The sequence below is a fragment of the Canis aureus genome, chromosome 27 (assembly GCF_053574225.1).
Source record: "Canis aureus isolate CA01 chromosome 27, VMU_Caureus_v.1.0, whole genome shotgun sequence".
Lineage (NCBI taxonomy): Eukaryota > Metazoa > Chordata > Mammalia > Carnivora > Canidae > Canis > Canis aureus.
The window spans coordinates 45720153-45746719 of NC_135637.1; the positions used below are offsets into that span (position 1 = coordinate 45720153).

The 26567-nt window shown below is 40.8% G+C and overlaps 1 protein-coding gene and 1 pseudogene across 1 annotated transcript in view; both read left to right on the forward strand.

Annotated features, from left to right (window-relative positions):
- LOC144299457 (nebulin-like) lies at positions 1–18519 on the forward strand (annotated as a pseudogene).
- Positions 18335–26567, forward strand: part of LOC144299458 (nebulin-like) — an 11324-nt gene continuing 3091 nt past the window's right edge. The window contains exons 1-5 of the mRNA XM_077874970.1: positions 18335–18343; positions 18845–18956; positions 19925–19974; positions 22280–22477; positions 24772–24879. Coding sequence (XP_077731096.1) covers positions 18335–18343; positions 18845–18956; positions 19925–19974; positions 22280–22477; positions 24772–24879 — 477 coding nt within the window. The remainder of the gene's footprint in view (positions 18344–18844; positions 18957–19924; positions 19975–22279; positions 22478–24771; positions 24880–26567) is intronic.

Below are 26567 nucleotides of genomic sequence, written 5' to 3' on the forward strand. Positions count from 1 at the left end.
ATGGATGGCGATGTTGCTAAAACTGTGTGTCACGTGGACGAAAAAGCAAAGGACATTGAACATGCGAAGAAAGTGTCGCAGCAAGTCACTAAGGTGAGGTCACAGTGTGGATGTTTGGGATGCATGTGGGTTTCCTCTATCTGACCTAAGAAAACGCGACAGGCCTGATCCTGCTCGCCAGTCTTCCCTGAATCTCAGGGCATCATGAGCTCGGTGCCCACACCTGTCAGGGAGACTGCACGGATGACTGAAGTGGGTTGTCAAACCTCTGCCCTGCAACTCGGTCCAGGCAGTTGCCGTGCCGAATGCAATCCCAGGGTTGCCAGAGGCTCCTACTTCTTTTTAGAGAAGTCAGGGAGCTTAATTTTTACAAGAAATCCTTAAATTTCAAATGTAAATAACTAATCAAAAACATGGAAAAAATACCACATAGGTCAAGAGGAACATGCCCCCTCTCCAGAATCGGCCAATGACTTTCAAAGGTTGCAGCCCTTAAAAGGAATCTATGGAGAATCATGATCATGACTTAGTTTAAGAGATCAGACTTTTCAAGTAAAAGCTTACAATGCAGGGGAAGTATCGTGGGATGTTGACATGGTCACCGCTCGCACAGTCAGTGCTGGTGACAACTGGCACAAGGGCAGCCCCTCCATGAGAGCGCTTTGACTGTGAAAGACTCAACAGCACTCTGTTCTCTGAACCCTCATAGCTCGTGGGTGGCCTCAACCACGGGTCCTCTTCCCTGTCTAGGTTTTATACAAGCAGAACTGGGAAGACACCAACGATGAGTACCTGCGTCCCCCTGATGCCCCTGAGCTTGTCCAGGCAGTTAAGAACACAGCCATGTGTGGGAAGGTGAGGGCTTCTGCTCTGTCATGAACTCTGTCCTCCTCCACCTAATTCAGAGGAATCCCTGGTGCTTGTGTGGACCTGGCGCGTGGTGGCCCAGCCTTTCTGCGAGTGTCCTTGAGCCGTGTGGGCTGCAGGGGTTGTGGCTGGCAAGGGGGAACTGAGGGGAAAGCTCTTGAGTGGGAGGGAGGGTCCTGGTGGGAAGCTGAACACGTGGGGAGAAGGGAGATGTGCCGGAGACCTGGCTCTTAGAGACCGGGGCTACACTTCGAGTTATTTCTGACTATCGCTCTTACAAAATGTTTATTTCGTGACAAGGAACTATGCGAGGTGCCTCCTGCCTCCTTCCGCTTGCATTCATAGTTGTTGTGGGAAGCAGATAAGGCCCCAGAGAGGAGATGAAACAAAATCCGACACATCTACCCTCCTGAAAACATGATTTGTCAGGAGAAGCAGGACACGCTATTAATGAAGATGACTTGGACTGAGTGGAATGGGGGAGGCTATCTGGAGATTCCATTTGCCTTTGCTCTTACCCTGCCCTCGGTTCTTCTTGCTATTGATGGATGAATTCAAAATTGTGTATTTCGTATAAGTGGGAGCTCCTATCTCATAACTTCTCACTCTTTTCTGATTTAGAAACTGTACACTGAGGACTGGGAAGCTGACAAAAGCTTGTTTTACGCGTACAACGATAGCCCAGAGCTGAGACGGGTGGCCCAGGCCCAGAAAGCCCTCAGTGATGTAAGTCAAGTGCAGTCAACATTGTTTGGGAGTGTGGAATCGGGACGCTTCCAGTTAGGTCTTCTGGCCAAATGTTCTTTGCAATTCCTCTTTCAAAAAGACTAAATGTCATAATAGCAGATGAATACATCTAGAATCGTTGTAATTTATGATGTGTACTTAGATGTATAATTTATATTAGATATAATTAAACCCAATCTTGTTTTTTATTAGTTGAAGAACCTGAGTCTAAGACCTAGGTCATTAGTGGGCAAAACCCAGATTAGAAACCTGATCTTGTGATCCCAAGACCGGTGTTCTTTCCACTGTAGCCTGTGCCCTCTGTTCCCTTGGCTGGAGTTGAAGTTCTTCAGTGACAGTAGAGTGGCACTTAAAAAAAAAAACCTGTTGGGATCGTAGCCATTTCCCGAAATATATTAAGTGAAAAATGTTATTGAAGGAGTTTGATTTGCTTCCTAATTTTAAAGTGTGAATTGTGATGTGTCCCCCTTTGTCTACATGAACTGACACACTTGTCCAAACATGGCTTGTGTAGTTACCCCACAAAAGCTCTTGCCGTAAGGTATACACAGAGGATATTTCAAAGACATGGAGGATATTTCAAAGTTAGTAAAAAGAAAAATCAGCTGTCTCCACTGACCAGAATTTTAGTGTCTTTTATCTTGAAAACAGTTTTAGAGGGACTTAAAAGGCCTAAGAGACTCCTTAGGTTGAAAGCTATATCCGCAGCAGAGAACTCCACTTGATTCTAGCACTTCCCCTTGTTTTGAGGAGCTTTATTTCTTGACCTCTGGATTTGCTAGAGGCTATATTGAAAATCCAAAGGCTACTGTTCTAGTCTTCAGGAGAGCACTCTTGTATAAAACAACAAGTTGTTTTTGATTCAGTTGTCAATCAGACCCCTAGAACTTCTTACATTCACTATGGACTTAACAAGTCAGTTGGCGTCTTGAAAATTACTGGGATTTATTTCCAGTGGGTCTTAGGATCCTATCTTGCCTTGTACTGGAATTATGCAGACTCATTTGATGGTGTCTCCGACTTTTGAGGTCTTGATCTTTTTTTTTTTTTTTTTTTAATTTTTTAAATTTATTTATGATAGTCACAGAGAGAGAGAGAGAGAGAGAGAGGCAGAGACACAGGCAGAGGGAGAAGCAGGCTCCATGCACCGGGAGCCTGATGTGGGATTCGATCCCGGGTCTCCAGGATCGTGCCCTGGGCCAAAGGCAGGCGCCAAACCGCTGCGCCACCCAGGGATCCCGAGGTCTTGATCTTTTATTGCCTCTCACTCGATGTCATTTGCAAATTTAGGGGATATATTTTTATCTGTTTTCATATAATTCGTTAAAATATAGCATAGATTATGCTCCAGTCTTTCCATAGAGTAACATAGGAACTAGAGAAGCCATAACAAAAACTTAAGGCTCTCTAGTACACGGTACCAATTTTAATGTGTAGGGACTTCTTGCTTCTAAGTTCATTTTCTGGTTCTGTATCTTATGAATATATAATATTGTGTAACCTTCTGTATCTATGAATATGTATTACTGTGTGACCTTTATCAAGTGATCAGTAGTTACTTGTTGAAAGTCTATGCATGGACAGCTGGCAGGATAGAAAAGAAGTTTTCATCCTTTCCCTTGAGATTTTATAATCAGGCTGGTAAGATGAAATTGTTATACATGAAACAATAAGAAAACAGTTTTCAAAAATCTTAGGGAGCAAATTCTACAGTCTAATACTTGCTGAAAAGACACATGCAAGTAATTAGAGAAGGCCTCGTGGAAGTGGTAATCCCAAGGGAAAGGGCAATTATGACCAGAAAAGGCATTCCAAGTAGAGAGTACACTTGAAACGAGGGACAGAGGTGGAATGAGTCTGGTGAGGAGAAAGAAACTGAATGCTGTGGACACCTCATTAGGAGGGTGCTTTTAAGGAAGTGGTGGCAGGACCTTGAAAATCAGACCAAATAGCTTTGACATGATATGGTAGTCCTTAAGAGATACCCTGTGATTTTTTGGGGGGCAAACAGTATGGTAAAAGTAGGATATGGAAAAACTTTGATGGACAATATAGTGGATTGGGACTAGGAATAATTGTGATACATTGAAGAAGACTATTTTAATAATATCATGGAATGAAAGGGAGGACAACGGAGAGGAAGAAAGGAATCTGAGGGCAATAGGTATTTTAAAAGTGTTAAGGACATTGGATATTGGAGATGAGAGAGTGAAAGGAGCCATCAAGGAGCTTACAACAGAGACTGGTAGTCTGGGTGTATAGGGGTACAACTGTACTAGTGAACGGAGGAATGGAGTTGAGATGCCTCATCCATAAGATGCCTTGATCTGGATCTTCCATTAGAAACTTTGTCCTATTGCACAGGCATAAGAACAGGACAAAAGATTAATATTGGAGAGTCATCGGAATAAAAGTGATAGCTGAGGACATGAAAATATATGAAGGGGGGGTGGAGTAGTGTATGGCCAAGGGCAGAGTTTTGGAGGATACCCCTACTTAGGACATCTGGAAAGCAGCCGGCAGAGTAATGAGAGAACAAATGGTCAGAGAAGTTGAAGGAGAACCAGGAAATGCCGTGTCACGTGAGCTCAGGAAGAGTGTCCAAGAAGATACTTAATTTCCCGTCTCCCTTTACCCATAAGATGGACAGATGAAGGGAAACCTCCATGCCACTTTGGTGCTAGGGACTTCAAACAGGTACAGTTGACCACATGTCTTGAGATACCTCAACAGAATACATAATGGAGACTGCATAGTGAAGTAAAATCTTCCCATCCTTCCTCAGAAAAACGTGGCACTTAAGATACGGGTTGTAACTTTATTGCAGACTAACTGCACCAAGCATCAGGTTCCCAGCCTGCCTATTAATACTGTTGTCCACACCATGAGCTCCTACAGTTCTTGGGCACAGAGGCTCCCCCCGCCCCCGCCGCGGGCTGTTGTTCACAGAACATTCCGCTGCCTAGGCACGGAGATCTCAACTGAGGGCTTGGGTTTGGAGGCTTTCTGTCCCCCTCACCTGTGCCTTCTTCCAGTTTCTCTGAAACCCACTTACTAGGTTTCTCTTGTTATCTGAGCCGAAACAAATATTTGGCAAATACCAAGAGAGACTTTAAGTGGATCCAGAGTACAGAATTCTAACAAGACAGAATTCTGAAGAAAGTTCCTGAGAAATGAGGACTTCTAGATCCGGTTTCTCTGGAGCTTCCTGACAGGATGCCCTACTTAGTAAGCATTCATTCTGATAGGACTTTGCTCACTCTGAGGACTCGGCCAGCCATGGAAAATACCAATCGCCCTATGCCTAAAATAAAGCCTTCGCTCCTTAAAGACTGAGTAGAGGAACTAATATAACTGCATCTTAAAACTGGTCTTTTGTATCTCCATTGACCCTTGGATATTCGTAAAAGCTTTTGTTTTAGGCAGTAGGTAGATGTTGTTAGGATGGGACATAGTTAGACTTGGTTAAAGCATGAAGATGACTGGGACCTTGGAACTATCCAGCTTCTTTTTTTAAAAGGTTTTTATTTATTCATGAGAAACAGAGAGGCAGAGACCCAGGCAGAGGGAGAAGCAGGCTCCCCACAGGAGGCCTGATGCGGGACTCGATCCCGGGTCCCCAGGGTCACACCCTGAGCCAGACACATGCTCAACCACTGAGCCCCCCAGGTGCCCCAGGAACTATCCAGCCTCTGTATGTTGTAAATAAGAATACTGCCACCTGGAAGGAGAAGTAATTTGTGTAAGTCTCACAAGTGAGTAGTAGCAGAGTTGGCACAGTAAGTCTCCTAATGAGATTTCCCTCCATGGCGTCAGTATATAAAACATAGATTCAGAAATCCATCATTGAACCTTTGCTCTGGTCAGGGTCTGCCCAAGCCACGAGGGCTCCCAAATGAGAGGTTACGTTTGCTGTCATCCAGATCTGACAGTCCAAGGAGGGGCAGATAGGTAAACAACCAGTCATGGCATCATCCGACAGTTCCTTCCAAGGAGCTAACGGTCACATTGAGTGAGACCCCAGGAGAAGGTCTTCAGGTCAGGGAGGGCTCAGGAGGGGATCTTGTGCTGACCCAGGGCCATGGAGAATGAGCAGCAGCCTGTAGGCAGATGGGGAGAGTCTGGAGCTGGGGCATGTTGAAGAAAGGGAACAGCAGGTACAAGGTCCACAGGCGTAAGAGGGCTTCATGTATCTGGGGATTGACAAATCGTCCTGCTTTTTTGGAGGCAGGGTTCAAGGTTGATGGAAGGAAAGCCCTGAGTAGTCAGTAGTGAAGGAAAAAGAGGGCAAGGGTGAAGGGGCTGCTGCATGCTTAATGGACATGATACTTTAACAACAGAGAGGCCTTTAGTAAGTTAAAGGAAAGGAGCTAATGAAGAGCGAGCGGTTGAAGCTGTCGAAAAAGAAGGGGTGACTGTGGACATGGCACAGGGGGCTGCTAGTGGGAATAGCAGTACGAAGGGAGAGCCAGATATTCTTAGGTTGAAAAAGTGACCCTTTCCTTTATGACTTCTGGCCCTCAGCTGCACCTGCAGGTTTACAAGTACATTGGAGTCCAGGTTCCTCTTCATGGGGACAAGACCTGTGTAGAGTTCCTGCTGACAAAGAAATCTCTCCATCTTTCTTTTTTTGAGAAATACTGTTTTGATTAAATTCCATTATGCTTGCCTCAATTTTCATATCAACAATATGTTTTCAAAGTGAGTACAGGTTAAAGGGGCCCTTGTTAAAGTACTATTTGCCTGGAGAACCCAACCAGTACATTTTATGAAACTGATTCGTTTCTTCCCAGAGTTTCTTCACTGTAAAAGTGCTCTTTTTTTTCCCTCTGAAGTTCTCTGCCCCTGGTCTTTGAGAGCTCTTTAGAGGCTGGTTTTCAGCCTCTTGTAAGTGCTCCAAATCTCTGTTGAGTTGCTAATTGTTTTGATGATGGCACTACCATCTCTCATTGTAACCGGACCCATGTGTAAGCCAAGAGGAGCACGGCTGTGCGTGAGCTCTTGAAGCGGCCCCTGTCCTCCCATGTGAACCCTTTCATAGTCTGTGCTCATGGCAATTCTCCAGTGTGTGTAATGTCTTACAGAGGAAATACCAGGAAGACTTTGAGAATATGAAAGACCAGATCTACTTCACGTAGACCGAAACACCAGAGTACAAAGTGAATAAACAAGCTGGAGTGGCAGCTAGCAAGGTATGAAGAAATGCTCTTATTTGTCATGATGGTCTTATTGTGGGTGAGTTTCTTAGAAATTTTGCTTTTGTATGTAATGAAAAAAAAGAGGGTTCTTGGGGCTCAACAAAAAGTGCAATTTGGGGTTATCATAAGGCTACCAAATTTTTGAAAAATTTTCCTATGTCTGACCTTTAACAATAGTCAGGTATCATCTTCAGTATTTGTTAAAGGAGCTTTTGATACCTGCAATTAGAAAGGTTGTGCTCTCAGACAGAAGGACCCCTCAAGAAAGGACAGCTGTCAACCTTCTCTGAATATGGAAACTCCCACACAATCTATTACCATGATTTTTCTTATTTTCCTTCAGCAATTGCTGAACATCTAGACGCAGACAAGATACACAAATCCATGGATATGCTCCTATACTCTGTAGAGTAGACTTTGGTAAGAAGAATCCTGGACGTTCTAAAGCACTAGAAATAAACTTCAAAGCCAATCAGACGTGGTTGAAACCCTAGCCTTGGCCCTGCTGAGGGTGTGAAAGCAAGGATATCACACGACCAGGAAGCCATTTAGTATCCAGGTGCAAAATAGTGATGTTTTAGATCAGGAGGGGAGCAGGGCTGATGGATGAAATGGACTTTGAGAATAGAGCTGACCTGGTTTGCTATTGGGTTGGATGTGGGATATGAGAAGAATGGGTCTAAGCAACTGGAGGATGGGATTTCTCTTTATTAAGAGAGAAGAGTGTGGAAGGAGGGCATAATTATTTTTGGAGGGAAAACGTGAGCTAAGCTTCCAACATGTAGGATTTGAAATGCGTTTTAGACATCGAAGTGGAAATGTTAAGTGGGCAGTTGATTGTACAAGTCTGAAGTTTCAGGGGAGATATATGGGAGGGTTGTATAAATTTGGGAGTCATCAGTATATGGAGAGTATTTAATGTCCGAAGACTGGAGGCCATCAAGGGAGCAAGCATAGACAGAAAACTCTAAGGACTGAACTCTGGAGTATCTCCATGTGAACACATCAGCGAGATGAGGTAGGAGTAGAGTGAGGAGAGAGTGAGAAGTGAGTGAAGGGAGAAAGGAGCGATCCGCTATTTAAAATGTTTCTGAATTGAAATTACCAACGTACAGTCACTTCTGCACGCACGTGAACTGCACACATGCTCACACACAGTCAATGAGGCATCAGAGGATAGATTTTGATGATGCTTCTGGCTTGCTTTCTTGAAAAAATGTGTTGGCAGTTAGGTCACTGGTGGCTAAGTTAAATGAGAGTTGTGGAGTAGCAAGTGTCTGAGACATGATACACTGCCATTATTTGTGTATGTCTTTTTCTCTTTGAGGGCAAGGACCAGGTGTTATTCTTTCATGTATTTGTCCCAAGGCCAGCATGTAATGAATACCCTATGGATGTTTTTGAGTGAATAAATGAATGGGAAGAAAAGTTATCCTGGAGATTTATGCAGTTTCTTTGCTGCTGTTATGAGTTACTATGAGTATTTTGTTTATAAAATGTCAAGCTGCCACTTTTCTAGAGAGAAAATTGATTTGTAGAACTATGTCATAATATCCATAATAGAGACAAGAACAAAAGTAACCCAGTTACTTTATCATTTCACTCCTACAGGTAAAATACAAAGAAGACTCTGAAAAGAATAAAGGAAAGCCTGATTATAATGTACTTCCTGCCTCAGAGAACCCACTGCTCAAGCAGCTGAAGGCGGCAGGAAATGCCCTGAGTGATGTAATAAGTACGTTCTTGTCAGAAAGTGTTTTTTTTAACTTTAGCTGCTAGAGAGATGAACTATCTCTCTTTCTATAATGACTAAATGCATACATAATTTTGCAAATAATTTAGGATTCTAGTGTAGCAGTTTCCCTGGAACTATATAACCACAGGAAGACAGGAATGCCCCCTGAGTATGATGTGTGTTAGTTTGGGAGGGGGGGTGCCTGTGGATTTAGCTCAAGGGGCAGAGAAAACCTCATTTGCTTATAGGTTCTAGTGCTTGTGCTTCTTTGGGATCCTGACACAGAAAGAGGCTTTGCAAGGGGCAGAGAGTGAGAGGTGAAGTTGTGTGTGCACCCTGCCCTTGTGTTCTTCAAGCAGGGCAAAGACAAATGTCCTGGGTTCCACAGGTTCTTCCCCTCACCTCTGTCATTCTCTGTGCAAATCTTGGCCCTAGAAACCATCATTTGCAGAAAGCACGACTTAAAAGATGGCTCCCCCAAAAGACAAACAACAACAACAAAAAATAAAAGGTGGCTCCCTAAGTCTTCACAGGAGTTTCTACTTGTAGAATTAAGAGTCTGACCAATCCATAAGATTTAAAATAAAACAGATCGGATAAGTGAGAGATGCATTAAGAGACTAACAGCCCAAGACCACTTTGACTATATAAATAAGAGGGAACATGTGATCAATTAAGTTATTCCCACAGTATTAAGCTTTCCCAATATTTGAGGATTATACATGGTGTTCCCCCTGTGGGTTAGTTATCTTTTCTTTGTCCCTCAAATTAAGTCAGCACCATAGAAATGTGTACCTGTGATTGAGGAATGAGGCGAGTGGAGTTGGAGTGGCAGGTGAGAGAGCGTGAGTGGATCTGTCCAAATAGCCCTGTTGGGAAATCAATGCAAAGCATGTTTTCTGTTTCCTAAATAAAGGTCATCTTTATCAAACATAGCAAAGCTCAGGTTCAAACCTACTTTGTTGATAAAGAGAACAATATAAATTTTTAAAAACCAAAAAGCACCATGTACAACCTCAAAACCTAACATGAGAAAGGGACAAGACTCTCACTTTATCAGTTGTGCATTTAAAATCCAGTGGTTGTTTATTGTCAGTATTAGAGCTAAATTTGGGTCATAGCTGAGAGGAAGAGTGAGTAGCTTTATCATCTGAGTTCCTGTATATACCTATATACAGGATATACTATCTGTTTGTGTAAGGAGGTTTTTTCCTTGGTGGAAGGAGGAAGAGAGAGTGTATTTCTCAACTTATACTAAACATTTTTGTGAAGGTTTGTTTCAAAAAGAATTCACTGTTGCTCAGAAGATTCCTGTCTGTTGCACCATCAGTGAAAGACGAGTCTGAGTTGAGGGAGAGCGGATGTAGCAGTCCTGAAGTACACACAAATCTCCACAACTAAGGGCTTGGTCTGAGGTAGAGTACTGGTTTCTTGACTTTTTTTTGGTGAATGTTAAAAACCTAAACTTTACAGTAATTGCTAATAGAAGAAACTTTTCATTCACTACACCCCAATATTGATTGTCAGTTTTTAAGACCGTTGACAGGATATATCTTTTTATCTTCTCCTTCTTGTTTATTGTTGTTGAGAAATACAAGCACTATAATCAGTGTGGGAGTGACAAGAATCTACTTTGATTTTTTTCTTCGACAGGAACCATACAAGGAAAACTATGAAAAGACCGAGGCAAAGAGCATAAATTACTGTAAAACCCCCAAATTCCAACTTGATACAGTTCTGCACAACTTCACTAGTGATGTAAGCAATTCTGTGGTTACTTCTTCTGTTAAGAAAAGATCCATTATTCTCCCCCAATAAATACATGAAATATGTTTTGTCTTTCAGACCAAATACAAAGATTCCTACTTAAAGAATATTTTGGGACACTATGTGGGCAGCTTTGAGGATCCATATCATACACACTGCATGAAAGTTGCACCTCAAAACAGCGATGTAAGTCCTAAGACAGTTGTTTAGCTTTCCACTTAACACATCTTTAGGGCATGGATAAAATGGTTGCATCCTCGTGTCTGATTTTTCTTCCTCGTAGAACAACTACAAAGCAGAATTCGAAGAAGACCGAGGCAAAGGCTTCTTCCCCCAGACTATAACTCAAAAAAATGAAACAATCGAGAAGCTGGATCCATGTAAAGATGTGAGTCTGTAGTATGACCTTCAAACATCCTGGCCTCCAGAGCATCTAGCGGTTCAAGAGAAATTTAAAATTTTAACACTTTTCAAATATATGCAAGCAAGGAAATTATAAGAAACAAAATCTATCTTGTAGGTGATGAACTGTTTTCCCTAGCTGTCATCCATACTTTTCAAGAGCTAATTCTAGTTCATTTCCCCAAAGAGGAGTTATCAGAAATCTGAAGAATGAGAAAGTTTCTTGTACAGCTGCGAAAGCATCTCTAAAACACTGCAGTCTAATTAGAAAAGAGCCTTGTGTTTTATTAACTACAAGTTTCTTTTCTTTTGGGGAATGGGTTCTCCTTGCTTGGACTATAGGATTTGATTGCTAAGACTATTCCTTTTTTCCTCCACAGCACACCTACAAAGTCCATCCAGATAAAACAAACTTCACTCAAGTCACCGACTCTCCTGTGCTGGTGCAAGCCCAAGTCAATTCCAAGTAACTGAGTGATGTAAGTTCCTTTAAATAGGCAGGAAATCCAATTTTGAGGGATAACCTATCATAACTCTGTATATAAAATCCAGTGACTTGTCACATTTACCAAAAAAAAAAAAAAGGCTAAGTGAGTGTATCAAATTTAACTTGTCTATATTTGTAATCACCTAAAAGATCTCCTTATTTAGTTGCCTTGCATCTTCTGGGATGTATAGCAAGGATAGCAGAATGGTTCTCTAAGGGGGCCTAATATAGCTTACCATGCTGGAAGGAACATGAGGTCTTTAGCCAGGCAAATCTGGGTGAAATTCCAGCTCTGTCGTTTATAACCCGGCACCCTAGGCAAATTGTTTAACCTCGTTATGCCTCGTGTTAGTTACCCTTTTGTAATTTGCAGTTGTTTTGAAGAGTAAACGAAAGGAGATCTGAGCATAGTAAATACCCTGGCCCGGAGTTGATGTTTAATACACGGTATGTCTCTGTCTCCAATAAGTTTCGGAAAATGGAGCTTTGGAGATACTTTTATCACATGACTTTTAAGTATGAACTTCCAAACTTGTGCTGAAGTAAGCAAAGCAATAAAAGTAACCTCAGCCAATTGATGGCCAGAAATAAAGTCTTCAGATAAAGAGTATTAACAAAGCATAATGTATGTGAGGGGACGTAACCAGGTTTGTTAGAACGTGTTTCTCCGGAAAGTGAGCGTTGACAATGGAAAGAGAGAAAGGGCTGTGAGTCTCAAGAATCTGCTGATTCTGGGGGCCGGTTGTGATGTGCCTGGAGAGGGAGCATATATGAAAGAGCCACCTCCTTCCAGGATAGTCCTACCACGGTGACAGACGTGCTTTCATGCAGGTTGTCAGTCGTGCAGGGTGGACTACCCTCGCTCTGGACTTCTGTATTGATCTCAACAGCATTGTCAGTTGTTAATTAACATAATGTATTTTACGTTTTATTCTATGAAATGTACCACCCGAGATTTTGTATTTTGGGACAATTCTTCTTTCGAGCTAATGGTCTCCTTTTTTGTCTGTCTCTCCATCTGTCTTTGTCTCTTTCACTCTCTATCTCTGCTGAACTACAAAGGAAAGCATGAAAGTGAAAAGTTCAAGTGCCACATACCTCCAGATACTCCTGCCCTCCTCCAGCACAAAGTCAATGCTTATAACCTGAGTGATGGAAGCTCCTATATACTATGGTATGGGATATCCTGACAACCTGTGCTTTTATTTCTGGGTTGTTTCACTGCATAAACACTTCAGTGTTAAAAATGGGAAGAACAGGGATCCCTGGGTGGCTCAGCGGTGTAGCGCCTGCCTTTGGCCCAGGGCATGATCCTGAGTCCTGGGATCGAGTCCCACATCAGGCTCCTGCATGAAGCCTGCTTCTCCCTCTGCCTGTGTCTCTGCCCCTCTCCCTCTCTCCTTCTCTCTCTCTCTCTCTCAATAATAGATAAAATCTTAAATAAAGATGGGAAGAACATTTAGCATCTGCACCATGCCCTTATGCCTCTACCCATGTATCTTTCAATTCACCTTATAAATGTGTGTAGCAATGTTGTAGGTAGCTTCATACAATTAGACAATCTCGATATGTTTTAACCAACCTCCAAAATGCCACCACTCATGTAGGTTTGACTGCAAATCATAATGTGAGATATTTTAGCCATATATTCATTTATGTCATACAATGATTAATTTTCACCCAGGACCTGTTTCTTCAGATACAGTTTCATTTTATTTACTACTCAGACGTATAATATCCCTTATTTCACATAAACGGTGCTTATTTCTACATGTAAGAGAGCTTGCATAAAAGGCATAAGGCCAGGTAGGTATCCATTGCTACCTTTCATTTTCAAAACTTAATTTTATAGAAAGTGCAAATACCCCTTTGAAGGGGAGATCTCATTTCTTCAACAATTCTATAAATAAGTCCTTAGATTATCTAGCATCAATGAGTATTGTAATGATTCAGGAAATAACCTTTCAAAGGACCTTGAGATCAAATGAAAGTGATATCTTTAGATCATAAAAAGTAAATTAACTGTAGAATATTTGGTGCCACTCTGTGAAAGGCTCAGTAACAGGAGTTAGGTATTAGTATGGTAACTAGGATTAGGTTAATTTAATGAAAGATTCTAATGAGGAGGAGAGCACCTTGATCTTGGAAAATTAGAAGCTTCAGTTTGAAGAAAAATAACTAAAATATGCATGATTTTCTTTTTTTATGCATGATTTTCTATAGTGAAAATGGTTCATTTGTTTCATATTAAGACAGAGTATTGAGATACTCATTAGTCTTAACAGTATGATAATATGCATATCACCTTTGCCAATTCCTTTGTTAAAATTTTCCGGTTAGGATGTCTATAAGCAAGACTGGTAGAAGAGCAAAGCAAAGAAGTTAGACATGAAAGTGGACGCCATCCCCCTGCTGGCAGCCAAAGCCAACAGCAGGATCGCCAGGGATGGGAGTATGGCCTGGGCACCCTGGGAAGGGGCTGCCAGTAAAGCTGCCTGATGGGTGGGATCTGGCACGTGTGATGTTATCACAGGTGATGTACAAGAAAGACTATGATAAAAGCAAAGGAAAGATGATTGGAGCCCTGAGCATTAATGATGATCCCAAGAACCAGAGTGACGTGAGTGTCTTTGTAAAATCATGCTTACTTTCAGATATGGCTACATTTACTGTTTACTATAACTTTGGATGAGATGTTTAGCCTATATGAAATCTCCAATTCAGGATGACAAGTCACACACAAAAGCCCAGGAGTAAAAAATGATTAAGTTCCTTATTCTTATAACAACTCTGTACTTCGAGACATCAGTGTATATTGTAAATGTTTCCTTAATTTCTTTAATGCCCTCTGTTTTATTAGGGGGAAAATATACTAGCAATAGCCTTTTCTTTATCATTTCCTAGAAATAGATTTAATATCTCAGTATGTCATAAACACATATTCATTCCATGTAATGATCTGACTTCAGGTACTTTGCAAAAATATATATAGAAAAATAAAAGGCAAAAACTGAGAAAATCAGGCTAAAGACAATAAAGTAGGAAAACTAGATGATGAAGCATAACCTCAAGAACAAAGTATTTTAAGAATTGTATAAAACACTGATCTCATTTCAAAGACTAAAATATTAAAAATTCCTTATAAAAATTGCTTCCCTAACTCATGGCATTAAATAAATATTCCCTATCCTGTATCATTTATAAGTATGCTTGTCTGTCCTGCGTATATTTTTGGATTTCTGCACGGTAAAATTAAGGAGAATGTGTAAGAACACATGATACCTATAATAAAATGGAAAAAAACTATTTTTGCATATTACTATAAAGAAAAATATTAGAACTCAAGGAGAAAATCCAGCTTCCAAAGTTATTGTAAATAAAATGTGTTTCCATCAAGTAATGAGCTGAAGACTTTTCTGGGACTGTGCCTAAGTATTTAAGGTCCACGTTATACCTTTTACCTAATTTTGTACTATTTAAAAAATTCATTTTCCTTCAAATGCATTCAAGTGGATAGAATTACATTAAGACAAAAAAGTTGCTCAAGCAGCATTGTTATGTCATGGAATATCCTGGCTCAGCAATGTTAGGATAAATAACACAAGCGCATATATGGTTGTTAGCAGACTAGATTATCTAAGATGTGAGCCTCTACCATAGGAATACTGCCTTTTTCGCCGTATGGAAAATAAATTCTGAAAAAGTACAAAATTTTTCTTTGTGGTTAAGTATAGCAATGATGGGAATGGCTTCTACACCATGACATAGATTTTTCTTCTCTGTTTAATTTTCTTCTTCCTTTGACAGAGAGATTATAGAGGGGAAAGCTATGAGAAGACAAAAGCAAAGAGCAGGAACTACTGTGAGACCCCTAAATACCAACTTGACACTCTGCTGAAGAACTTCAGCGAGGTTGGAAAGGCCATGGTTGCTCCTGGGGTTTGAGGGCTTTTCTACGATGTGACAAATAACGTACCTAATTGGCATATTTGTCAATATGCTTCTCTTTCAGACTAAATACAAACATTCCTATGTACAGAACGTCTTGGGCCATTACGTGGGCAGCTTCAAGGACCCATATCAAATACACTGCATGAAAGTCTCCACTCCCAACAGTGACATTAAGTTGAAGACCATTGTTCCTGTCTCTCGATGACATTCTTTGGGGGTAATAACAGTCATGATCTATTTTAGTTCTTTCTCATTATAGAAAAATTACAAAGCCAGGTATGAAGAAGATAAGGGAAATGCTTTTTCCCTCAGAAAATCACACAAGAATATGAAGCAATCACGAAGCTAGACCAGTGTAAAGACAGCAGTCAGCTGCCCAGAGTTCTCCAAATGGGGTTTGGGATTCCTGTGCCATCTAGTGGTGAACTCAGCAGGAGTTTACATGCTAATGCCTAGTGGTTAGCAGATGTTAAATTTTAAATTTGGGGTGGAACTGGGGAGCACAAAAATTATTGTGAAGAAACCGATCTGTTACAGAATAGTTTGTGGTCTTAATAAAGCTTTACTTTCAGTAGTTTATGTACACGTGGCTTAGTGGAGGGAAAGGTAAGATAGATTTGTGAGAGAGGGGTGTTCATTCATTTCACAAATTTACACGAGGAGCTAGCTTATGTCAGGCACTGTCCTTGATGCTGAGAAAGAAAAGGGAACAAGGTGGGCTGCCTCTGGGGGAGTATGCATTTGAGAGGGATAAATAGATAACAAAAAACGTATAAAGAAGGAAGGTACTAGACAATGATAATACAACCTATGAAGAATGATGCTATAGGATTGAAATAGGATGAAGTGGGAGTGAGACTGGATGGGCTCCATAGGCTGGGTGCTCTGAGAGAGTTCTAAGGCAGGAATGTGCAGTCATGCCAAGATCAAGGTGAGAGCAACTAACTGGAAGAACGGTCTAAGGAGAGAAGAGCTGGGCACTTAAGGAATTGCAAAGATGAAGTAGCAGAAGCGTTCTGGAGACGGAGACAGTGGGAAGAAGTGAAATGGTAGGGGATGGGGGTGGGCAGATTCTGTAGGGTAGGGCTCATCAGCCACAGCACAGTTTAGGTCAAGTCATATGGAGGGCTGTTGTAAGGTGTCAGCCGGAGGAAGATTAATCTGGTTGCTGAATTGTGGCGGGGAGACCAATTTAGAGGCAACATCAGGGGATGGAGATTGAGAGAGAGAAGTGACAACATATCAACCAAGTTTTCAGAAAATAAATTCTATTTTTAACTGGAAACTCTTTATATGTAGTATGTATATAAACAAGAATATAAAGATCCGTTATTATGATATTTTATTAAAGAACATCTTTTCTAGCATACGTGGAAAGTTCATCCAGATAAGACCAAATTCACGGCCGTCACCGACACTCCTGTACTGTTGCAAGCCCAACTCAACACGAAACAGCTTAGCGATGTAAGTGCCTTGATTTGTGCAAGTGTGGATGACCTGGAATGCTGTGTTTATTTGAAACATAAGCATTTTCACGGGCTCATCTATCTACCCAACACTGTCATTTTTCAAGATTTAATAAGATGCAAATGAAGCTGCTTGACTGAATTGCAGCCTTGGGAAAAGTGGTATTAGACGATACTAAAAATAATATTTCTTCAATAAGTCACCAATTTTTAGTGGGGAATTTGCCCATTGGGATCTGACACACACCCAAAATAATGCATACTAAATTTCATGAATTTGAAAACAACAAAAGCATGTATTTGTGTAGGTAACAAGGCAAGCATTTCCCATTGTGAGTTTGCTGACAAAGGCAATACAAAAAGATACGAAGAGTGCAGAAACAAGAAAGACATCAGGTAGTAATAAGAAAATGAATACAGGATACCGATCCAGAATTCAAACAGAATGGTGAGAGAGAGAGAGAGAGAGAGGGTGGTCAAGGGTGATCTAAAGCAGAACGGTCCAGCCGGGTGAAGATCGGGGAAGAGCAGCAGTGCTTCTCGGTCACACTCGTGTGGGTCACCCAGCGACCTGGTTAGAGTACAGATTCTGATTCAGTTGGTCTGGAGAGAGATGCTGACTCTCTCTCAAGCTCCTCAGCGATGCCCATGCTGCTGCTGCTAGACCACACTTTGGGCTGCACGGTGCCAGCAGCTAAGAGCGGCACAACCTTCTCAGGAAGGAAAATACATCCTGTCCTACGATAAAATGTGTTTTAGTATCACAGCTCATTTGCAGTTGGTAATGAAGTGAATGACATCGCTATACCCCAGGAGTCCTGTCAGTTCATCATGCGGCATTTCTAGCATATTAATATTTTATGCCACAAGAAGGAACAGCTAAACGCTGGCCAGTTACCAACATCACTGGCCCAGCTGAACTCGGTAAGCTGACGAGGGACAGAGTGTTGTAGGCAGTGTCTTCTCACAGCATGATCTTCTCATTGGCCTGGACCGGCCACGGGCACTGTTCTCGAGGTGGTTATTGCTGACGTTCAATCGTGCATTTGCCTTTAGCTCCAGAATTCAACAGCCTCATTCTGTCTCTATCCCCTTCCTTCCACCTATGTCAGCTTTAAATTTTTTAAATACAGTGCTGTACTTTACATTTTTAATAATCAGAATATATGTATCTTTTTGACTGTACTAGGATTTTAGTTATTTAGGATTATTTCTATTTTTGTTATTTCTCTGATCATAGAATTTAATAGACTTTCAGTGTCCGTGTCCTGAAGTCACAGCCTAAAAGTTTAGATCCATCAATGAGTTTCCCACACATACATTGTGATAGCGTTTATAAAAATGACAACCCAAACTGGATTACACCACAATCCTGAAAGAGGGAGTCAGAGTCTAGGCCTTGTAACAGACTTTGACTGGATGGATATACCATCACTTTGAGGCGTGTTTCAGAAAAGGGTAGAAGTATAGAAGTAATTCAGTCATTTATATACACTCTCCCACATGCCCTCAAGGAAATCCTGACCCTGAACTGTTTGGATATCTTCTGTTTTCCAGCTGAATTACAAAGCAAAACGTGAAAGTGAGAAGTTCAAGTGCAGCGTACCAGCAGATGCTCCACAGTTTATCCAGCACAGAGTCAATGCCTATAACTTAAGTGATGTAAGTATCAAAGCTACAGAAATCTACCATTATGTGCCCACGTGAAGGGGAAATGTTATGGGTATTTAAAAAGACCAGATTAGGAGTTATGCAATTAAACAATGGTGGCAATTGTTTCCAGAGTATAAGTGGAGCTTTTAAGGCTGAACTGCTCAGAAGGCTCTTACTTTGCTCTTCTAATTCATTTTCCACATTTTCTGTTACCATCAGAAACATCCTCTTAATTACCCTCAGCTAATCTCTGTAGCATTGGCAAGCTCCTGTGAATGTCCCATTTCACTTTCTCTAAGTGGTTGTCTTTCTACATCATCCTTTATACATCGGCATAGCCGAAACTTTAGAGAGTTCATAGGATATTAAGAAAGCGTATTATCCTTATGTGGTGGGAGGGGAGAAGCAAGATGACAGGCTTATGAATAATTATACTATCATTTGGGAAGTATAGTGTTTGAAGGTGAAAAGAGTCTACATGTAGAAATTTTCAGTCTGTTTCTTATTGTTACTGAATGATTCTGAGTTAGATGTTGTTCTAACCATTTTTCTGCTGAAACCTCCTGTTCAGAATATCTATAAACATGACTGGGAGAAGAGCAAAGCAAAGCAGTTTGACATGAAAGTGGACGCCATCCCCCTGCTGGCAGCCAAAGCCAACAGCAGGATCGCCAGGGATGAGAGTATGGCCTGGGCACCCGGGCAGGGGACCCCAGTGACGCTGCCTGATGGGTGGGATCTGGCATGTGTGATGTTTTCATAGGTGATGTACAAGAAAGACTATGATAAAAGCAAAGGAAAGATGATTGGAGCCCTGAGCATTAATGATGATCCCAAGATGCTGCATTCTTTGAAGAGAGCCAAAAAACCAGAGTGATGTCTTTGTAGATCTATCTTGCTTTCTTTTTTTTTTTTTTTAAAGAGATTTTTTTATTTATTTATTCATGAGAGACACAGAGAGAGAGGCAGAGACACAGGCAGAGGGAGAAGCAGGCTCCATCCAGGGAGCCCGATGTGGGACTCGATCCCGGATCTCCAGGATCACACCCTGGGCTGAAGGCAGGCACTCAACCGCCGAGCCACCCAGGCTCCCTCTATCTTGCTTTCAAGGTGACGTCCCTCTTAATATGCCCAAGGGGTTGGTAGCACGTAAAAGGATTCCATATCCATGGGCTCTATCATGTTCACAACAGACTGCTGGGAATGAACATTAGAAGTAGAATGGTTTCCCAGATTCTTGTACCTTTGGGGAGAGGTATTTCTGATTACTTGATTCTATTTCAGTTTGAAAACCATTTGTTTCAATATGTAATAGAATATTGATTTTAATTCTCAATATTGCAATCGGTAAAGAAGTGATTTTAATTCTCAAAACTTCCTGAAAACATCACTAGATGGTTTCATATTTTCTTCTGATTGAAAAATAAACTTTAAATGATGATTTTGAAACTGTCTTTATAGTGGAAGAAAACCATGAGTCAGAGATAAAAATCTTATTGTTAATTATCATTGTTTTTTATTGACTTTAGTAATTAGTACTGGTATAGGTTCAAGAAAAATACTCCATTGATTATAGGCTCCTTTGAGCCTCTGATTAAAGACTTGATCACTCGTCTAGAAAATTGAACTTTTTCTTTTGTCTGAATTTCAGAGAATATAAATTCCCTACAGCTTGTCTATGGGCCAAGTCTCATCTTTTGGGTAAAGTTCTTACTAGAGAGGGGAAAGATCTATTGCAAATCACAGTATATGCTGTGTTTAAAAAATGATTAGAGAATTCCTTAAAGAGTGGTAAGAGTGTTCAGCATAGCTTGCAAATATTATTTTTTCAAAATTAAATAGAAGGATGTTTGTATCCTTTACTTTCATTTCAACCATGTATTCATATAATGATCTATATCTTCATTAATTCATTTTGCATGTGCTGTGTAGTCCTATGGCAGTTTAAAGCATCCCGTAGTCAGTAGTTTTCTCTAATAACTTCACGCTGATTTATATCTGTATATAGTGATCACATACATCATATTATGTTTTTTAGTAGCTCCTTATCCTTTCTCAGTTCAGAAGGTTTCATATCTGTCTGTTGACAGAACATGTCTTTATCCTATCACAGTACCCATTAGAACACGAAGCACGTAGTATCTTCGGTAAATACTTGTTAATTGATTGATACTGGTAACCAAAAGAGCTAGTCAATGATGAATCATTTTCATATACATCCAGGCTAAGAGCTAAGCTACAGGTATAGAACATGCATGGCTTTTAAAGAGAATCTTTTAGGGGATGCCTGGGTGGCTTGGTGGTTTGGCGCCTGTCTTTGGCCCAGGGCGTGATCCTGGAGTCCCGGGATCGAGTCCCGCGTCGGGCTCCCGGCATGGGGCCTGCTTCTCCCTCCTCCTGTGTCCCTGCCTGTCTCTCTCCCTTTCTCTCTCTCTCTCTCTCTCTCTCTGTCTCTCATGAATAAATAATTTTAAAAAATAAAGAGAATCTTTTAAAGCCATTTGGACCTTTGACAACATTGTACAGATATGTATGAACTGGTATAAACATGAACAAAAGAATCAAATGGTTTAGTCAAAAACACTTCCACACACCAATGCTGTGGCAACATTACTTTATCAGTTTGTTTGTTTATTCATTAAAGATTGACTTATTTATTTTAGAGAAGGAAGGAGAGAGCATGAGTGGGAGGGGCAGAAGGAGAAGGAGAGAAAAACTCAAGTGGACTCCACATTCAGCGTGGAGCCCAACGTGGGGCTCAGTCCCACAACCCCAAAATCATGACCTGAGCTGAACCTATAGTCAGACTCTCAACCAACTGCACCAATAGGCACCCCATCAGCTTATTTCTAATAAAGACAAACTATTTTTTCAATGTTCTTACATACGATCAGAAAGTTTCCATATTTTATTTTCGTAAACCAAAGGCTAGATTTTACAATTAAGTGATGTTTATTCAGTGAGGGTGATTGCCCACAAAGTATTTAGGAGGAAGATCACATTCCCTAAGGGAGCTAAATGATCAGATTGTTTGCAACAGGAATTTCTACAGAAGATTCATAAGGCACATGTCTACTTGCTAGCTTGGGTCACCGTCTTTAATGCTTATGTGATTATGGGGAGATATAAGGGTTTAGAATTTTCCTACAGGCACTGGGGTAGAATTTTTCTCTCTGTTAAGGTAATTGGTTGAGTGGGCATGATGAAGCTGGGACCTTGACCCCTTGACCTAATTAGCACCCTGTCTAACATTCCGGAAAACCAGCCAGTGAAAGTGCCTTCTGAGGCCCAGTCAAGACATTTGGTTTATGAGAACACTGTAATAAGTGCCAAGGTTACTTGAATGGTTCAGTGTCACAAACTTTTCTCCTTTGAGGTCTTATTACTGCTGCAATCTGAAGCTGCTTTTAAATTGTTACCAAAATTAAACTTGGTATGAAAGAACCTTTGGGATTCTCAGTGGAGCTTATCTACTGTCAAAAGTAGAATAGTCAGGTTGAAAAACTCAGTGACCACTTAAACATGCTGTTAGAAAAGCCAAGTAGTCAAGTGGACAGCTTTATTCATGAAGTGGTCGTTTTATGAAATTAGAAGCATGAAATGATTGTTCTATAGTCTTCATCAATTAAAAAAGTACTTCTTTATTGGAACACAATTAAAAGATTAGATTACTTTGGTAAAAATAATGCTTCTTAATGGTCTTGAAAAAACCCTGTGTTAAAATAAAATGCCTTCCTGAAGTAGAAACTGTGGCCCCCTCCTGTTGTCTGACAGTTGCTCTTTGATCTAAAAGTAGATTTGATAACATATGTCCACGTCTGAGGTTTTTGGAGGGAAAGGGTTCAATAATGTGTAACAGATGAACAAATTTTAGGAAAAAAAAAAACTACTCGCACGTTTGAATGTGTTTCTCTAACTCGTGTCTGTTGTTTATGAGAGATTTCTGTGCTTGTCCGGAAATTCCATTGAGGATTTATGGTAATAAATGGAAAATTCCTATTCACAGCGTGAATATCGTAAAGACTATGAGAAGTCAAAGACTATCTACAGGACACCTCTTGATATGCTCCAAGTTACTCGAGCTAAGAAATCTCAGGAAATTGCCAGTGCTATGGACTATAAGCACATCTTACACAATTGCAGCTACCCACCCGATAGCATCAACGTGGATCTTGCCAAGGAGGCTTATGCACTGCAGAGTGATGTGAGTAATCACATTTTCTCATTTCCGTTTTTCTAAGGTGGAAAAGGAAATAATCTTTAAGTGGAATGGTGTTTTTGGCCATTCTCAGAGGTGTTGGCATTGTCTTCTGTATGTAGCTAGTATGTAATGGGGAAATGACCCTTGTGGCTTGATGAGAGCATGCCCCTCAGAGTTAGACCTAGATCTAGCATGAACTCATCACTATATCCCTCCGGGAAAGCTACCAACCAAGTGTGCCGTTGAGTAGCAGCTAATTATATTCACATTGTTGTGCACTCATCTTCAAAACCTTTTCATCTTCTAAAACTGAAACTCTAGCAGTTATCTTCCTGTTTTTCCCCTCTCCCTAGCTCCTGCAACCACCCTTGTACTTGACCTGGGCTGCTCTGTAGACCATGTATATGTAGAGTCATTCAGTATTTGTCTTCTTGTTACTGGCCTATTTCACTTAATGAAATGTCCTCAAAGTTCATTCGTGTTGTAGCATGTATCATAATTTCCTTCCTTCTTGAGGTTGAATAATACCGCATTGTATGTGTATACCACATTTTGTTTGTCCCTTTATCCATCAGTGAACGTTTGTGTTTCTTCCATCTTTTTGGCTATTCTGAATAATGCTTCTACAAACGTAGGTGACAAATATTTCCTTTGAGAGCCTGCTCTCCATTCTTCTGGGTATACACTCAGAAATGGGTTTGCTAGATCACATGGTAATTCTATTTTTAACTTTTTGAGGACCCAATCTACTCTTTTCTACAGCCCCTGAACGATTTTAAATTTCCATCACTAACAATCCTGTATCATGCGTGGTTATTTACTTTTTTAATTTTGCTATGTTTCTTTCTCCCAAGTAGATGGTAAGCCTTTCAAAGGCAGGAACCAAATAGTTTCTTGATTTTTTATTCCAATTAAAAGGCCCACACTAAAGAACAATGGTTTGAAATTTGTATCTAGAATATAAGTTTTACGTACCACATATAGCCAGACAATAAGAGTAGTCTATTATTTTATTTTACTGTTTTATTTTATTCTTTTAGAGAGAGGGAATAGGGTGTGTGTGAGGAGGGCTGAGGAAGAGGGGAGAAGGGAGAGTGAGAGAGAGTCCCAAGCAGGCTGCACACCCAGCACAGAGCCTGACATGGGGCTTGATTCCACAACAGTGAGATCATGACCAGAACCAAAATCAAGAGTTGAACGTGTAAGCAACTGAGCCACCCAAGCACCCCAAGACTGGCCTATTACTTTAATGGCATCAAGTGTGTCCCCAAAATAGGAAAAATTCCAAATAGTAAGAGCCTTGTACAAGCAAATTGATTGTAACTATTTTATTTTTTAAATACTTTATTTATCTATTTATTTAAGCAGACAGTGAGCAGCAAGGAGGGGCAGAGGGAGGTAGAGAAGCAGACTCCCTGCTGAGCAGGAAGCCCGACGTGGGGCGAAGCCCGACATGGGGCTCAATCCCAGGACCTGGGGATCACAACCTGAACCAAAGGCAGACGCTTAACCAGCTGAGCCACCCTGGTGCCCCTAGCATAACTATTTTAAAGTGCATTGTTAACTGATATGGGGACACTCAAAGTTAACCATTACACATGAAGGGCAACATGTGCAAACCTATAGTACGAATAACCATTATCAAGTCTTCTCAGAAGGTGAGCAAAATTACCTACCTTCAATGTGGCCACCAGTCCTAATTTGACCAAAGAAACATAATACTTAGAGTTCCAGGGAGCAAACACCTCACCTTTGATTATCTACATATAAATTTTTTTTTATTCTTTGAAGTAGAGCTTTAAATATAGTATTTGTCCATATTGGAATTAGAGTTCCACATACTTCCTTTCAGTTGGAAATAAGGAGGAGATGGACTACATGCCAGCTAGAAGAACACTGATAACCTAAGGGCTGTTAAAATCTCCCACCAAGGAAATACTTAACATAATCTCAATGTGGGGCATCTGGGTGGCTCAGTCAATTAAGGATCCGACTCTTGATTTTGGCTCAGGTCATGATCTCTGAGTGTGAGATTAAGCTCTGTGTTGGGCTCTGTGCTCCATGTGGGATCTGCTTGCGTTTCTTTCTCTCTTCCTTTGCCCCACTGATGTGCGTGCTCTCATCATTCTCTCAGATAAGTAAAATCTTAAAAAACAAAAACAAAAAGAAACCTTAGGATATATGAAGTAAGGAAGCTGGTCAGAAATCTTAACACTGTTTTGGGTAAAATGTTAATGATTTCATGAATAAGGATGATGCTGAACAAAAAACCTGTAACCTTCCTCTTGGTGTTTTAGGTTGAATACAAGGCTGACTACAACAGCTGGATGAAAGGTTGTGGCTGGGTGCCTTTTGGATCCTTAGAAATGGGAAAGGCAAAGAGAGCTTCAGACACCCTAAATGAGGTAAAGACATCTCATGTGCCACAGAGGGGGTTGGGATTGTGCCGTGTTAAGGCCCCCAGAACCGTGGAATCACCTTCTTTTCCCTCTTCATTCTCTCATGGTTGTTACTGAGAAAAGAGCCCTTACCACATGCATGAATTATCCAGACAGATAAGCTTTACATCATCAAAATCCTTTATATTAACCATTCATGATAAAAATATTTTTGACAACTGTATCAAAGTATAATTTGCATGCCACAAAATTCATCTATTTTTAATAAGTTCATGTAGTTTTTATGGTCATCACTATAATTGAATTTTAAAATGCTGCTAGTATGCAAAAGTTTCCTTGAAAACTCCCCCTCCCATCTGCAATGCCTGGCAACCAGAGATCTTGCTTTTTGTCGCTATAGTTGTACTTTCCTAGAAATCTCTTTTGTAGGAGACTTCCTTCATTTAGCACCATGCTTTAGAGGCTCATCTATATATCTGCACATATCTACAATTCATTCCTTATTATTATTGAGTAGTATTCCTTTGCATAGCTATATTTTTGGCTGTCCAGTGGTACACATGTGGATTCATAATTGCCAGTTTTGGCAATTATGAATAATGCATAGAATGAATACTACAGAAATTTTCCTTTAACTATTATACCGTGTGTCTTATTCTTGATCATTTTGAAGTACCAGATAAGTTGTTATTCAGTCTAAGAAAAAAGCAGCGATGATCTTTCACTCTAAATGGCCAGGTGATCTGACCCTTCCCCTCCGACAGAGGCACATTCCCATGGCTGTCAGGTGAACACATCAGGGAGGTTAGCCTACATAAAGGAGGGACGGAGGTACTGAGTGAAGGTTCTTGTTTCTGTTGTTCTGGGCTTTTGCTTGCTTTTAGGAAACAACATTTTATATCCTCCGATTTTTCACAAAAGTTCCTCTGAGTTGGTGGTTTTTAGATGTCTTAAAGCTGAGTGATGCCACTTCATACACAGAAGTGGGATGTAGAAGATGCACAAGGGAAGAAGAGTGGGAGACTAGAGGGAGGAAAATCTAGGAATGTAGCTAGAAGGTCCCGTCGGAACACCTTCCACTCTCTTCTCTCCTGTAGCTAGCTCCTCAGTACTTTAGTGACAAGCTGTGGACTAGTCACATGGAGGCTGCAGAGCAGAAGTTCTCCCTTTCTTATAGGAACCCCTAGCCATTGCCTAATTCCCCAGTTCCTCCTCCCTCAACCAAAGAGCTGCGTTACCTCTGTTCAACTGACAGGAATCTGAGAGCCTGTTAGTGTCACACAAAAGACACTCCAAATTTCCTTGCATGCTTTTCTGATACTTTAGAAAACTTTGTGGTGTTTCTGGGTTCTGTTTAGCTAAGAGTACCCTCTTTTCATTTCATAAGCAAGAGGTAGCCTGGTTCCTGAAAGTTATCTTGGTCTGTAATGCCCCAGACCATCCAAAATTGAGCCAATTTTTGGAACATCATCTCTTGTACTGTATTCATCTTTTCCCCCAAGCCAACCAAGAAGCTAGTATCTAAAAATTTTTAAATCAGGAAAAAAAAACCCTTGTCCCTCCAAAATAAATCTCAAGGATTTTTATGTATTAGCCTTAAGTGAAAGTATTATTGCTGTTTATCTTGTTTCAATTCACCAAACAGAAAAAATGCAGCCAACATCCAGACGCTCTCAATTTTACTTCGATTGAGG